Source organism: Gekko japonicus, unplaced genomic scaffold (genome assembly GCF_001447785.1).
Source record: "Gekko japonicus isolate JY-2015 unplaced genomic scaffold, Gekko_japonicus_V1.1 scaffold562, whole genome shotgun sequence".
Lineage (NCBI taxonomy): Eukaryota > Metazoa > Chordata > Lepidosauria > Squamata > Gekkonidae > Gekko > Gekko japonicus.
Window position 1 is genome coordinate 532,106 of NW_015172569.1, and position 14,868 is coordinate 546,973.

The window sequence follows — 14,868 nt, forward strand, 5'->3', positions numbered from 1 at the left end:
ATTGGGCTTAATGTTAGATTGCCTACCACTTTCTCTCCTTTTCGAAATCCTGATCTGTCTATGACTTTTACCTTTGCAGAGTCCATTTTTACCTCATGCTAATTTTAAATGCATCCCTGTTTAAATCTGGTCGATTGTTTTTACTGCTATTGGTCTGCTGTTGTCATCAAACGCGGCTGCTTTTAATTATTCATTATTTTACTGTAAGTTACTGATTCGCTTTAATGATTGTTATTGCTTCACTTAGACAGAAAGCTGTTCTTGTAGCTGTTTGCAGACAGTGCGGGGGTATTTCAAAAAATAACAGCAGCAGATCCTTTAAACATTTACATTTAAAAATAACATGCCTCAAAACATTGGCTGTATTTCAGTTTGCATACACTAGAGGGCACCCATAAGGATTGTACTGTTCAAAGACTGTATTTCCCTCAGGAAGTCTGTGGTGGCACAGCGTCTCAGAACAGAGTCCATATATCCGGATACCCCCACGGTGATAGTGCCTATGCCTGAGATAATGGAAAGTCTTCCTGGGTTGCTGGATTTGTGTATTTTGGGTAGAAGATAAAAGGTACCTGGTCGAGGTTCCTGCGGTGTGTCTGAAAGGATCTGTTCCTGAATGTGCAGTGGTAATTCCTCTATAATCTTGTTTAGTTCTTTTTCCCCCCCTGTTTGGGGTCTGAGTCCAGTTGCTTGTAAAAAGCAGTATTTGAGAGTTGTCTTTGAGCCGCTTGGATGTAGATGGATCTACTCATGATGACAGCTGCTCCAACCTTGTGTGCCTCTTTAATTATAATACCTGGATTGTTTCTGAGACTGTCTATGGCCTTCCTTTCAGAATGGTTGAGATTCTGCTTTAAGGGATGTTGTTGAGTCTCTGTATACCAACATCCCACACAAAGATAGATTACAAGCCATAAAGAATATGTTTTCTGACAGCACCACAGCTGACTTTGCCACCAAACTGTGCCACTTCGTTCTCACCCACAACCACTTTAAATTTGGTAACAACTTGTTCCTACAGATCAATGGTACAGCCATGGCCCCACAATATGCTAATTTGGAGCAATACTCCCACCCACCTCTCTTATACTTGCGATATATTGATGACATTTTTATTGTCTGGACACACGGTAAAGAAGCCTTGGACATATTTCAACAGGCATCCAATGACTCTCACCCCACCATCAACTTGACAATGAACCAATCTATATAAGAATTGCCAAGAGTTGGACACAACTGAATGACTAACAACAACAACAAACATAAGAAACACATTTTCTGGACACTACTGTAAAAATCGCCAAGGGACGCATAGACACCACCTTATAATAGATACCTACTGACATACCTCTCTCCTTCCAGATTTCTTTGCCAGTTGATGGTGGAGCCTTCAGAATTTTCAACAGGCAGAGCCCTCTTTCAATGGGACTGTGAGATTTTCCTGTCTCACTCATGGTGCTTCCCCCCTCTGCCATTGTCCCAGGGACGCTGAGGTCTCAGATTTGGGAGGGCTAGGTGTCAGCAAGCTGCCATTCTGTTTTCTGTGACCTCTGTGTACATATCCTTTCCCTGTTACACCCGGCTTGGCTTCTATCATCCTGTTCCTGCTTTGGAATGCAAAAGATAACTGCTGGAGGTTGTGTGGGGGAGAAGATGCTGTAATGCTTGCCTATTGATTTTCCCAGGACTACTGCACCTGTGTTTTGTCTGATGTTCTGCCTGGTTCTCATGTACTGGGCGCGCAACCGTTTCCTTAGCCCGCCAGCGGGAAAGATATTCATTGGATCTGTATCTGTTTGAAGTTCCTTTATTATGCTTGACCTAACTGTGTATCCCCAGTTCTAACAAAGAACGTGTTTGAGTATGTCTTCAACGCTTTGAAATAAATTTTGCTTTTCTTTAAAACGTGGATTTATTCTCGATGCTTGGGGATCCAACACTAGGGCTACTTCACCCCAGTAGCCTACTCCCAGTCTCTCCCTCTGGTGCAGACTTCAGGCCAAATTCCTCCTCTACCTCAGCTATTGGTCCCTTTTTATACTTGTTCTCACTTGTCTGTGCTTCCCCGCTCTCCTCTGTTCCCTTGAGTGGTGGATTCTCTTGTCTGTCTCCCCTCTCCACCTTTCCCATTGGTCCTTCTACTTTCCCTCTTCAACCCCTCTTCCCTAGCTCCTCCCTTGTGTCTGTCCTTCCTGGTGTGCTTGGGTGTGGCTGTGCTCAGCGTTTCCGTGTCTCAGCCAAAGGTGTCTGTCCCTGCTAGCATCTTCCCGTCCCCACTCCCTCCTCCCTTGTTCCCTCACCTTGACCCAGCCTTGTGGGGGCCCCTGCTTTGGGGGCTTGGGAGCCCTGCCCTGTAATCCATCCTGTAGCTGGGTCCCTGGGAGGTGGGGTGTCATTCCTCAGCAGTGTAGGGAGGCATGGCAACCCTGCTGTTTCGGATGAGTCTGGAGCCGGACAGGAGCTTCCTCCACAAGTAATGCAAAGACAGCCTGCAGTCTTAATGCACTGCTTAGCACCATATTTAACAGCAAACCCATGCCAAGAATCACAGTCCTAAATGTCAACTGCATTCCTTTGTTCCAGCTGTCTACAAGAAATACTGTACAGGATTCAAGAAAACTTGCACCTGCTTTGCTTCTCCTCCTCCACCTAGTGTTAGGGAATCTACAACCCTAGGCAGAATAACTCCTGTTTTGGCCCTGACCTGATGGCCCGGGCTAGCCTGATCTTGTCAGTTCTGAGAAACGGCCCTGACCTAATGGCCCAGGCTAGCCTGATCTTGTCAGTTCTGAGAAACTAACATAGTCAGCCCTGGCTAGTACTTGGATGGAAGACCACCAAGGAAGCCCAGGGTTGCTTGGCAGAGGCAGCAAAGGCAAACTTACTTCTTGTTTGCCTCTTGCCTTGAAAACCCTGTGGAGTAGCCATAAGTCAGCTGAGACTTAATGGCACTTTCCACCACTGGTATTGTCTGCCTGAGCAGTATTGCACTGGAAGGTCCAAGCTGCTTGGGGAATACACTGGAATAGCTGCTTTCAGGACCAAGAAACTGCTGAGTAGTCTCAAGGAGTGGCCTCTGGTTCCAGCGGCTACCAAACACAACTAACAGCCTGCTTTCACTGGTCGCCTTCTGAGTCGCTTTCCACGGCCTTCTGAGGCACCTTCTTAATGCCAACTATCAGGTCAATACTAAGAAGCCTCGCGGCACACTGAACAACAGAAGCCACCAAGTGGTACTTGCAAGATACCGATTCGAGGCTTTTGTGATCGGTCAGCAGTAGCTGCTGCTTACTTCTGAGGGCACCGGTAACTTCAAGATACAGCCGAGCAAAAGTGTTCTTTTTCTGTGTCTTGCAGAGGGTTTTTGGAATGCTTAGCAACACATCAGCAATTAGGAAGCAAAGGGTGGATGTACAGGTTGACTGGCACTGCTTTGCATAGCAAGACAGGTAGTAATGCAACAGGATCTCAAAGATTCCACCAACTGGCACAACTGCTCCTGCCTTTATAGAACAGCTGGCATTACCTTGGAGACAGCTTTTGTTACTCCCTTCATCTTTAACTGAAGTTCCATAACTGGGCCCTGTGTAGCCATCCTTATGGGCTTGTGGCTGTACTAATGCATGTCTGCACCTCATGCTTTCCTCAACTTTAGTGTGAACATGCTGAATCTTTTCAGACAGCTCACTCTCAGGAACTCCCACTTTGTCTGGATGCTTATATTCCAGAGGTAGCTTTTGTAAGTCAACAATACTATTTCCACTTTGATTCAGTACCGAGTACACAGTATTATGTCCTAAATCTGCACAGGGTGTGGCGATGCACGAGGACTTACACAGATGCATACATAAATCCGTTAGCTCTTTGGCTCCTACTGGAGTAGAAACTAGCTTTTCTGTTTCAGGCCCACAAGGTATCAGTTGCTTGTCAAGAGCCTGAATATTATCACAGTCAGTGGGTTCCTCCTTAAATTGCTCTTCAGCCAAGCCCCGCTGACTGTTTAAAAGGTTCTGACTTTCGGATTTTGGTTCATGACACTCAGTTAGGTTAACTACCGTAAACATTTGCCGTAGCATTTTGAACGCGCCATGAAAAGCACAAGCATGCTGCTCAGTAACCCCACGGACAGGCCCACAGAGAATCATGCAGTGAGGTTGAAAAGCATGAGTCCCTGTCAAACCAATGTGGACATATCTCTTTGCACCAAGCCGCAGAGGCTGGCAAAATTTTGCAACACCAGCTTCCGTGACCGCAGTGTGAAAATTGTCCTGTGAAGGCCTAAAAGGTGAGATTCTTGTAATCCTGCAAATAAGAGAGATTTCCTCCAGTGACAGACATTCTACGATGGATATGCCACAACCTTCTGCACAGTAATGAACCACTTCGTGTTGTTTCACACTGGACAATAATACCTTGATATTACTGTGCTGCATGTGTTTTATTATAGCTTCTGTTCTTTTTGTAATCCAGAGTTCAGACGCTTGATAGTGACGTTCGGTAGTTATGACCACTTCTATGCCCAAGTCAGAAAGAGCTGTATGGATAGGTTCTGTTATGATAATAATTCTTTTCTCACCCTCTGAGGGACAATACACAGCAAAATCTCTTTGAAGAACAAGCCCTTCTAGGATCCTTGAACTTGAAACAGGAAGGCCCGTTACAGCTGTATGCAACTCAGCAAAACATTCATCCATCAAATGTAGTACTTCAGTTGCATTTTTACCAGCGGTTGCTTTGTAGTAGAAATCGCAGCTCAACTGGGAAAGAAACTCTTGCCTATCATTGGCTACTTTCCCACAAAAATAAGCTTCTAATACAGACTCCACTGCGCTTCTATTTATGTCTGTATCATAAGCGGAAAAGACTGTCAGAAAATGTTTTTGTAGGTCCTGTATCACTATGCGGTCCAGGATGCTGGTATGGAGCATCATAAGAAACCGGGAGATTTGGTTCAATCCACAACACTTTTCCTTATGTTTCTCTCTTCCTTGCACATTCTTGCAAAAGGGAGCACCATCTCTTTCAATAAGTTTCTCAAGTCCTTGCAGGAAAGCGGAGAGTAGGATGATGAATGTTTTAGCACCATCTCCAATCAGATTGCAGTGCGTGGAAATACATGCTATCATCATCCTGTTCAAAACAAGAACGTGTATTTAAATAACCATTTCGCTCAAATATTTGGTTCAATCCATAACACTTTTCCTTATGTTTCTCTCTTCCTTGCACGGGGAGGGCTTCTAATGTCCTGGCCCCAGAACAAAACCCTTGTATATTAACATATTTGTACATTTACATTGTTATATTTAACTCCTAGGATATAATCTAGTTGTCAGTGCTCAACAGCAAGCTCCTGCTTAACCGAAGGCTCCAATAGCACACCACAGGCTGTAACTTAGACCAATTTCCCACAAGCCGCCGCTCCACCCTCGCACTTCCCTTCCCCCCCATTACATTAGTCAATTTGCCACTACTTGCTGCGCGGCTGCATTTTGCCCCACAGCTTCACCCGATTTCTCCCGTGTCTACTTGATCCTGTTTTTTGAGGATCAAGTTGATGCGGGGAAAATCGGGCGAAGCTGCAGGGCAAAATGTGGCCACGCAGCAAGTAGTGGGAAATTGACTAATGTAATCGGGGGAAAGGGAAGCATGAGGGCGGAGCAGCACCTTGTGGGAAATCAGTCTTAGAAAATACTTATATTAAAGTTGCGGGAATACCCATGTTGCGTAGTTATTATATTTCTGTGATAATGGCAAGACTTTACCAAGCTGCCAAAATTCTACAAGTTGTGGCAGCTATGGAGAAGACACCCATACAAATGCTCTCATTCTATAACGAGTGTTTTCCACATGAACACTTTCTAGCCACAGCCCTCTGTGATCCATTTGTGTGATGTGACCCTAAGACTCCGTGAAATAAATTGCACAGCAACAGTGCTTTCCTGGGAATAAGCCCCACTGAGCTGAATAAAATAGCATTCCAAGTAAGACCTGCTTAGGACTACTCTGTAAAATGCTTCAGTTGCTCAGCTGACAATGGAAGTTTGGTACGTCTAACTTCCATTTCTACTTTCATGCTGCCTTTAGGATCACAGCATAGGGAAAGGCAACAAATGCCTGGCAAACCTCCTTAAGTCCATAATGCTAATCTCACAACCTCAAAAGACAGTGACAAGTTTTTTTCAAAGAACATTATTATTTCTGGATTTTTAAAAACTGATTACAATTGCCTATCGAAAGATTTTTATTTTTGTACGCTGCCTCAAGACCTTTGTGGATTATGAGGTGGCAAATACATGAATGATGAAAACAGTCTGCCCACAATGTCTCTCTCCAACAACACTGCCTCTTAAGATGAGAGATTCTGTTCAGCACCAATGGCTAAGAACCAGTGAGGGACCTCTCCTCCATGAGTTTCCATAAGTCCTCTTTAGAAGCCATGTAAAGCCTGATATACATTCTGCATATACAGTAGACTGAAGTGGAAATGAAACAGTACAGTGAGCTATACTAGACTGCAGGCAGGAAAGTGAATTTCTAAATGATCCATGGTGTTAAAAACGCCTTGCAAAGAGATAACTAGCACAGCAGGCAGAATGCTAGTTTTCTTCTTGACCTGTCAGTTTTCTCTTTTTGAGATTTTTTTAAAACATGGAGGCACATGCAAGACCAGCATTGACCATTTGCAGTTTGAAATGGTATACTTCACTACCACCTCATTCTCCTGCATATGCAGACAGCTGACATTCATCACTGTATTTTAGGAATGTAAGAAGAACCACATGGATTGACCAAGGGTCAATCTAGTTCAGCATTCTTGTTTTCAACAATGGCCACTCAAATAATACAGGGAAGTTCCCAAACACAGCTTGCAGACAACAGCCCTCACTTATGAACTGCTCCCCAGCTTCTCTTGGTGTGCATGAGGTTACAGCTTAGCAACAGAGCATCTGATTTGCACACAGAAGGTCCAAGGATCAATCCTAGCATTTCTAGATAAAAGCATTCAGTAGTAGTTGATGTGATAGACCTTAATTCATGGAGAGCCACTGCCATCTGACCTTACCTTAATAGACCAATTGCCTGCCTCAATACAGGACAGGCATATGTACTCATTAAGCTATCTATACAGACTACACTAGAAACTTATGTGGGTTTTAGGAACGGGGCAGTGGTTCAGCAAAAGGGCAGTGGTTCAGCTTTGCATCAGAGGCTGAACTTTGAGCCTCAGATTCTGATGTGGTCTCTGTTGTGAATGCTGTATGAAGTTTTCAGTGAGCCACTACCTCCAGGGACGGACTGTGACTCAGTGGGAGAGCATCTGCTCTGCAGGCAAAGGGACGCACATTCTATCCCAGCTATCATCAGTTAAAGAACCAGAAAGCAGGTGATACTGAAGATCTTCACTCTGGAAAACTGCTGGTCAGAGCGCAGCAGACACTCCTGACCTTGACAGACCAGGGTCTCACTCAATGCTCCCTCTAAGCTGCTGTGGTGCTTGGGGGGGGGGGATCAACAGGGGGAGGGCTTCTAATGTCCTGGCCCCACTGGTGGACCTCCTGATGGCACCTGGTATTTCTGGCCTCTGTGTGACACAGAGTGTTGGACTGGATGGGCCTTTGGCCAGATCCAACATTGGCATCTCTTATGTTCTTATGAGTCTTGTGAGCAAAAATTCTACTTTGTGAGCTACTGGCATCAAAGTTGTTGAGTGAGTGATTTGTGTACTGCATAAATTAATTTGCTCTGGAGCCATCCTTCCTGAGCTAAGAGAAAAATGTGTGAGCCGGAGGCTAAAAAACTGTGAGCTAGCTCACACTAACTCAGGTTAGAAGGAACACTGGTCTCACTCAGTATAAGGTAGCTTCAAGGGACAATCAGGTCCATCCTTGCTTAAAAGCCATACTGCAAGCTGTGGCTATCTTACAAGGAGCATTGGGACCTTCAGGAAAGAATCAAATTCAATAATGTTTTAACCCTCCCGGTGTGGTTCTTGCCACAAGCCATCTATTGTGAGGTCTAGGTGTTTGTGTCAGATTATGGTGGAAATGAGACAATTGAGTGAGCCGACTGCAAAAACCTTATTTGGCTCTCATGGTTTGATGGGCCTGTCCTCCATAAATAGGGTTGCCAGACCTGGGTTGGAAAATACTTGGAGATTTTGGGGGTAGTGCTTGAGAAGTGAGGGGTTTGGGGAGCGGGGGGACTTCAGTGGGGTATAATCTTCCAAAGCGGCCATCTTCTCGAGGGGGACCAATCCCTGTCACCTGGAGATCGGTTGTAATAGCGGGAGACCTCCAGCCACCACCCGGAGGTGAAAAAGGCCAAAGAAGGGGAAAACACAGCGCCCAAATGATCAAACACAAAAGATCACACTGAATGCAATTTACAAGTCTTATACCAATGCCTTTAGAGACAATATTTAGAAACACAGGCATGTATATCCCCAATATATACCAAGTTATCAGACTTTACTCATAACATCTCCGAAAGTACTTAATACAAAGTCAAAAGCTCCAAGCTATAGCTACAATTTTATCTAAAGGCATTGATACAGGACTTGCGAGTTGCATTCATCAGTGTTCTTTCGCGTCTGACGACCTGGAGACTGGCAGCCCTACAAATCTGTCCAACGCCACCCCCCCCTGAAAAACCCGCCTCAGCTACTGGCCACGACGTCGTGGCCGCGAGTTCCGCAGGCCAAGCCACGTGCCGGACTGGCGGGACGAAAGTCTCCTCTCCCGTGGCGGAGGCTTACCTGGCCGTGGGCGAGTCCACGTTCAGCGCCTCCAGCACCCGCCGCCCGTCCCGCGACAGCAGCACCTCCCCCGTGGGGCGCGTGAGCAGGACTTGGCCGCCGCGGGGCCCCAGAGAGCCGCTGACGACGCCGGCGAGGGCCGCTGCCTCCTCCGCCAACCGCCGCAGCTCCACGCGCGTCGCGGTCGCCATGGAAACTGCCACGCGGAGCCCCGCTCGGCTCAGGCCGCGCAACGTCTTTCCCCGCCGGGAGGCGTTCTCTCATTGGCGGAGTGTGGAACCGTCGAAGCGGTCATTGGTGGAACAGCAGGATCCCGCCCCCTCTAGTCTTCTTCCCTCAAACGGTTTAATTTCCCTCAGATTGTCTTTTCGCTTCCGTTCTTGAAGAGGGTCAGTTTTAAAGGATGGCACCGATAGCTTGACTATCGACGCGTGCCGGGTCTGCAACAACTTCCCCCACACCTCTGCGTATGCTCAGGAGCTCTGCGCTCAAAATAACCGTGCCTCTACAGCCTTGTTCCTGGGCGTTTTCTCCGCCCTTTTCTGCCTTGCCGTCACTGAGCCCACGAACGGCATTTCTCGCCGCACGCTGCGCAAGGGCATTTGTGACGCCTGCGCAATGAGCGCGGTGAAGCCCAGTCCCTCTCGTTCCTAATTCTCCACTTCCCTTACTCAAAAAAAACTCCCGCAATCTCTGGCGAGGTCGCTCCCAAACTCTCCAGCCCACCGAACGGCCGGCGATTCCATGGCAACGCCGGACGCACTATCTCGTCACCAAATCTCTCGTGCTTTACGTCACATCGTACTAGGGTCCCGCCGGATGCGAAACCCCGCCCTCCTCCCTCGCCCATTGGCTTAGACACCATAAGACCATCTCAGCATAGCGCGACGGATTGGCTGGGACGGGCTGGGCCGCCGGGCGCGCGGAGCTGACAAGAGGGAGGAGGGGCGCGCGTCATTAGCATAAGCCGCGCCCACTCCTGGCAGGGCCGCCCCTCCTCTCTTCACCTTGCTTAGCCTTGCTGGGTAAGAGCATCCTCCATCACTGGACTCCTTTCCTCAATGAAGGAGGTGGGAATTGGCCTGAACCTGTGACGAGGATGCCCAGGGAAGGAGAATTATCTCCCTGAAGGGGTGGGAGGAGAAGGAGGAAGAAGAATTAGCAGCTCAGATATTTGCCTCTGGAAGAAATTGAGGCTGGGAAGCATCCAGGTGAGATAGAAAATCCTGTCTGAGCTGCTTTTTTTACCTACAGAAGGACCCCCCTTAAAAAACTGAACGTGGCCTGCCGATCTCTCTGCCTCAAGTTAGTTTAACTCTTTGCCTTTTGATAATTTTTCAGACATCTCTTGAAAAGACTGTGAAGAAACTGAGCCAGGTTTTTGGATTTCGATATTTCACTTTTTTATTTAAAAGGAAGTAACTTTTATTTTTTTGGCTGCTGTACTTGAAAGGGATAAGGAGCAAATCAGCAAATGCATTACAAGTGGAAGTAAAAACGCCCTTTCCCAGGATATGTAAATTCACCTAAATATATTATTAGGTGGGAATAGGCAATGCTGAATATCACTTAACTTCCCTCCCCTTCCCTGGTAATCACTTTTGTATATCCAGTAGGAAAAACTGAGGGTTGAATTTTTGTAGCCATTTGGGCAGCATCTTGGCTTCCGAGTAAGATTTTTCAAGTGTTTCCTTCCTCCTGCTTTTCTAAACATGGGGATCTTTGTAATTTCCTAGCAACGTTCACAGGTTTGTACAGAAAACCTTTTATTCCAGGACACCTCTTTCAGGAAGAAGCTCAAAAGGAACCCACCGCAGGAGACTGACGCAGCCCGCCCTCCATCTCCCCAGCCATGTGGACTTTTTTAGGCATCGCCTCCTTCATCTATGTCTATAAGAAATGCGGAGACCTGATGAGCTATGCCAACAAGGAGGTGCTGATCTCTACGCTGGTGTTCTTTTCCCTCGGTTTGTTGCTTTCCTATCGATACCGCTCGAGGGGACTCAGACAGCAGAAGGACAAGAACCCCCAGCGCGGGCTGCTCTGTAACTTTCTTGCCACTGTGCCCTTCGTTGGATTTTTCTGGGCTAAATCGCACACGGGACCTCAAGAAGACCTGCAGCCAGAATACCGAAAGGTAGGGTGGGATCTCAGCCTGACAAACAGCAGCCAAATTGGTTTGTGCATTGATTTACTTACTTCATTTATACCCCACCTTCCTCCCCAAAGCGGACCCGAAGCCGCTTACGTCATTCTCTTTTCCTCCCGTTTATCCTCATGACAACCCTGTGAGGTAGGTTAGGTTGAGAGAGAGAGAGAGAGAGAGAGTGGCCAGCCAGGGGTCGCTCGTGGAGCTTCCCTGGCTGGGTGGGGGTAGGGGGTTGGAGCCTGGGGTCTCCCAGACCTTAGCTCGAGGTCCTTAACCCTCGCACCGCATTGCTCTTATATTAACCCTATATGTTCATGTGTTACCTTAGCTGGACGTCCTTAACCCTCGCACTGCATTACTGTTATATTAAAATCTTGCTTCCTTCTTAGAGATTTAAAAAGAAAAGAAAACACCAATATTTGGGGCTTGTGGAGGGAGTGCACCGTCGGCTTTTGGAAAACCTTACTGCAGATCTGTGTTGCACGAACACCCTTGTGTACCTGAAGAAGTGTGCATGCACACGGAAACTTATACCCAGCATTAAACTTTGTTGCCCTTTGAGGTGCCACCGAACTCAGTCTTTGGTGTATTTTGGTGAACAGTCTGTTTCCTCAAGTTGAAAAAGGGGGCTGGATCATTTTTAGTACCAGGAAAATTCAATAATATCCCCACCCCACCCCCCGATTTGTATTCCCCAGAGCTGACAACTCCTTGCTGTGTAGTGCGGTAACATATCATTGAAGAAAGACAATATAAAGAAATTATGGGATGTTTGTTCTGCGTAATTTTAAAAAACCCTACCTGAGGAGGCACAGTCGCCACAGATAAGTGCCCTGTTTTCTCCAGCCCTCAGTCCATCCCCCCCTGCCTTTTCACATGATCACTTCGTATATATATCTTGTGTTCCTCCAGGAGGCTTACGTCTCTTCTTTAGTGGCATCCCAAAACAACCAGACTTTTGGCTTTGATTCTCAATAGAGAACTCTCAAGACAGTGTTTCTGGAGGATGTTAAGGGATGAAAATAAACTAAAAGCAAAAAAGCCACCGTTCTCCACGAGGCAAAAAACTTACCGATGGCAAAAGTCCCAAGCCAGCTGTTGCTGAACTGGCACGCGTCCCAACATAGCGCAACCTCTGATTCTCGCCCTCTTTCTGGCTTGTGTGCAAGAGGGTTAAAATGGAGGATTTCTATCCTTCATCCAACACACATAGGTAAGAAGTGGCTGATTTCCAGATAGGGATCCTTCTGCTCAGCGTTTTGAGTGGGAAAGGACTGGATTCCTGCCTAAACTATTGTTAAGGTGGCTTTTCTCGTGTGTGTGTGTGGCGTGCTCCTCAAACTCCTTAGGCTACCATACCATTTTAATTATTTGCTTGTTGTTTGGAGACTAAGAGGTGGCGTTCCCAGTCTCCAGGTGGTGGAATTAGAACCCTGGAAATGGCTGCATTTAAAGGTGGACTTGATAGCGTTATACCCCACTGAGGTCCCCCACCGTCCCCAGGCTCCACCTCCAAAATCTGGTGTTCCTGAACTCAGAGCCGGCAACCACAGTGGGACGATGTCTCATATACTGCAGGGATTACTGGTGTGGTGGGGTAATGCTGTTCCCAGGCACATTACGCCTCATTTCAGAGCCCTTCCAGACTGCTGTTTGTTGAGTTTTGGTCCATATAAATCAGTGAGACCCACAAAGTCCTGTCCTTGACAGCCTAATTTTTGAGGGGAAGGAGCAGTAGAGGTAGGACACCTGCTCTGTGTGGACAAATTCCCAGGCTTCAGCCTCCAGATCTTTTTTTTTTTTTTTAAGTTTAATGTAATAGAGATGGGAATGCACCTCCCCAGAGGTCATTTCGGGGGGGATCGCAGTTCCCCCGGGTGATGTACAGGGGGGCGGGGCACATGATGAAGCCCCGCCCCCTGCTTTCCGACCCTCATCCAGCAAGGGGGAGGCAGGAGAAGAGGGAGGGTAAGTTGCTCCCCCCCTGCCTCTCCCCACCCCTGCCTGCCTGGGTCCAGGGAGGGCCTTCGCGGGGCTCCCTTGCACTCCCGCCAGCCTTGCAGGTCCACCGCCGGGCCCCTCATGGGGCTTGGCAGTGGAGCTGCAAGGCCGCCGGCGGCGGCCGGGACTGTTGGGGGCAGGGTGTGTGGCCTTATGACACACTTCCGGTAATGTCAGGGGGTGTGGCATATGCTAATGAGTTATGCTAATGAGTTCCCCTAGCTCTTTTTCTACGAAACGACCCCTGCACTTCCCCATGCTCAGAATATTGAAGAGTGACTTCCAGTCAGAGCTGGAAATACTGCCCTGTATGGACCAATGGTCTGACTCAGCAGGCAGCTTCATATGTTACCTGACATGAGATACAAGGTTTTGCCTTCCTCCAGTAGTAACTTTGAGTTCAACGTTTTTTATCCCATATCTATATGCTTCATTTGGTGTAGTGGTTAAGAGCACTGACTCTGATCTGGGAGAACTGGGTCTGATTCCCCACTTCTCCACATGCAGCTGCTGGTGTGACCTTGGGTCAGTCACAAGTTCTCTCAGAGCTGTTCTCTCAAGAGCAGTCCTCGAAAGAGCTCTCTCAGTCCCAGCTACCTCACAGGGTGTCTGTTGTGGGGAGAGGAAGGGAAAGGAGATTGTAAGCCGCTCTGAGTGAAGGGCGGGGTATAAATCCAATCTCCTCCTCTATTTTCTCCATGTAGTTCAAGGCAGCATTCTCCCCTCTTCCGTTTTACCCTTTCAACAAATGATGGGAAGTAGTTTAAGCTTTATCTTATTTTCTTTCTCCACTTGTCCACACAAACGGGCTCATAAGGCAGCCTACGCTGATAAAACAAAATTAAATCTGAAAGCAGCTGAACACCCTTAGTGAATACATCTCAAAGAATAAACCACTATGAAACAATAAAAAGGCACAAAGGAAGCCAAAGCAAACAGTAGCCCGTTCTCAAAAGCTTAGTGCAACAGAGTGGATTTGGAATGCATCCAGAAAGCCACCAAAGGTTTTTATGTGAAGTTCTTTCAGAAGAGCGCTTAAGATGAGGTTATTTATCGATTTCATTTATGCCTTGCCTCCCCCCCCCCGCCCAGCAGCTTACCTCATTCTCCTCTCCTTTATCTTTACAGTCCTGTGACATTACTTAGGCTGAGAGTGTGTGAGTGGTGCATGGTCACCCAGTGAGCTTTCAGGGCAGTGTGGGGATTTGAACCTGGGTCTCCCAGAACCTAGTCTGACACTCAGGGCTATTTTTGGGCAGGGCAGGAATGCACAGAAACGGAGTTCCAGCTGGCTCCCGAGCTGGCCACGCCCAGCAGGAACTAATTAGCATAATAGGCCACACCCAACAGCAGAAATTCATTAGGATTGGCTACATTAGGGGTGTGTGGCCTAACATGCAAAGGAGTTCCTGCTACAAAAAAAGCCCTGGGTTTTGACAACAAACAAGGTAAACAGAACAAGAACAAAAAGTTGGGTGTGGCTGGATGAACACACTTCTGGTAACATGGGGGTGTGACCTAATATGCTAATGACCTGTGCTGTCATAGGTGTGGCCTAATACACGAATGGGTTTCTGCTGTTGGGTGTGGCCTATTATGCTAATGAGTTCTTGCTGGGCTTTTTCTACAAAAAGAGCCCTGCCTAACCACTTAAGACGATGGTGCGGGTTTTGTGTATCATTCTGTATCATTCACTTCCATGTAAGTATTGTTTCATAGTGGTTCTGGTCACCACTCCTCAAAAAAGATATTATAGCATTGGGAAAAGTGCAGAAAAGGGCAACTCGAATGATAAAAGGGTTGGAACACTTTCCCTATGAGGAAAGGTTAAAGCGCTTGGGGCTCTTTAGCTTGGAGAAACGACGGCTGAGGGGTGACATGATCGAGGTTTATAAGATTATGCATGGGAAAGAGCAGGTAGAGAAAGAGGTACTTTTCTCCCTTTTTCACAATACGAGAACTC

At 47.2% G+C, this 14,868-nt stretch overlaps 2 protein-coding genes across 2 annotated transcripts in view; one reads left to right on the forward strand and one right to left on the reverse strand.

Annotated features, from left to right (window-relative positions):
* Window positions 1-3,116: 3,116 nt before the first annotated feature.
* Window positions 3,117-8,946, reverse strand: BBS10 (Bardet-Biedl syndrome 10). Its single transcript, XM_015421342.1, has 3 exons — window positions 8,756-8,946; window positions 3,888-5,130; window positions 3,117-3,734 (listed from the first exon to the last, which is right to left on the reverse strand). Exons 1-3 carry the CDS (start codon window positions 8,944-8,946, stop codon window positions 3,117-3,119), a joined length of 2,052 nt encoding a protein of 683 aa, XP_015276828.1.
* Window positions 8,947-10,383: 1,437 nt separating this feature from the next.
* Window positions 10,384-14,868, forward strand: part of SQLE (squalene epoxidase) — a 38,475-nt gene continuing 33,990 nt past the window's right edge. The window contains exon 1 of the mRNA XM_015421346.1: window positions 10,384-10,892. Within this exon, the coding sequence (XP_015276832.1) occupies window positions 10,608-10,892 (285 nt within the window). The 5' untranslated portion in view covers window positions 10,384-10,607. The remainder of the gene's footprint in view (window positions 10,893-14,868) is intronic.

What these genes read in the sequence shown, in the direction of transcription:
- BBS10 (XM_015421342.1), bottom strand. Translation starts at nt 8,946, where the DNA reads ATGGCGACCGCGACGCGCGTGGAGCTGCGGCGGTTGGCGGAGGAGGCA. An exon ending in GTGGACTCGCCCACGGCCAG is followed by an intron (nt 5,131 to 8,755) that starts GTAAGCCTCCGC and finishes TGTTTTGAACAG; the next exon opens with GATGATGATAGCATGTATTT. An exon ending in GGCCTGAAACAGAAAAGCTA is followed by an intron (nt 3,735 to 3,887) that starts GTTTCTACTCCA and finishes GACTTACAAAAG; the next exon opens with CTACCTCTGGAATATAAGCA.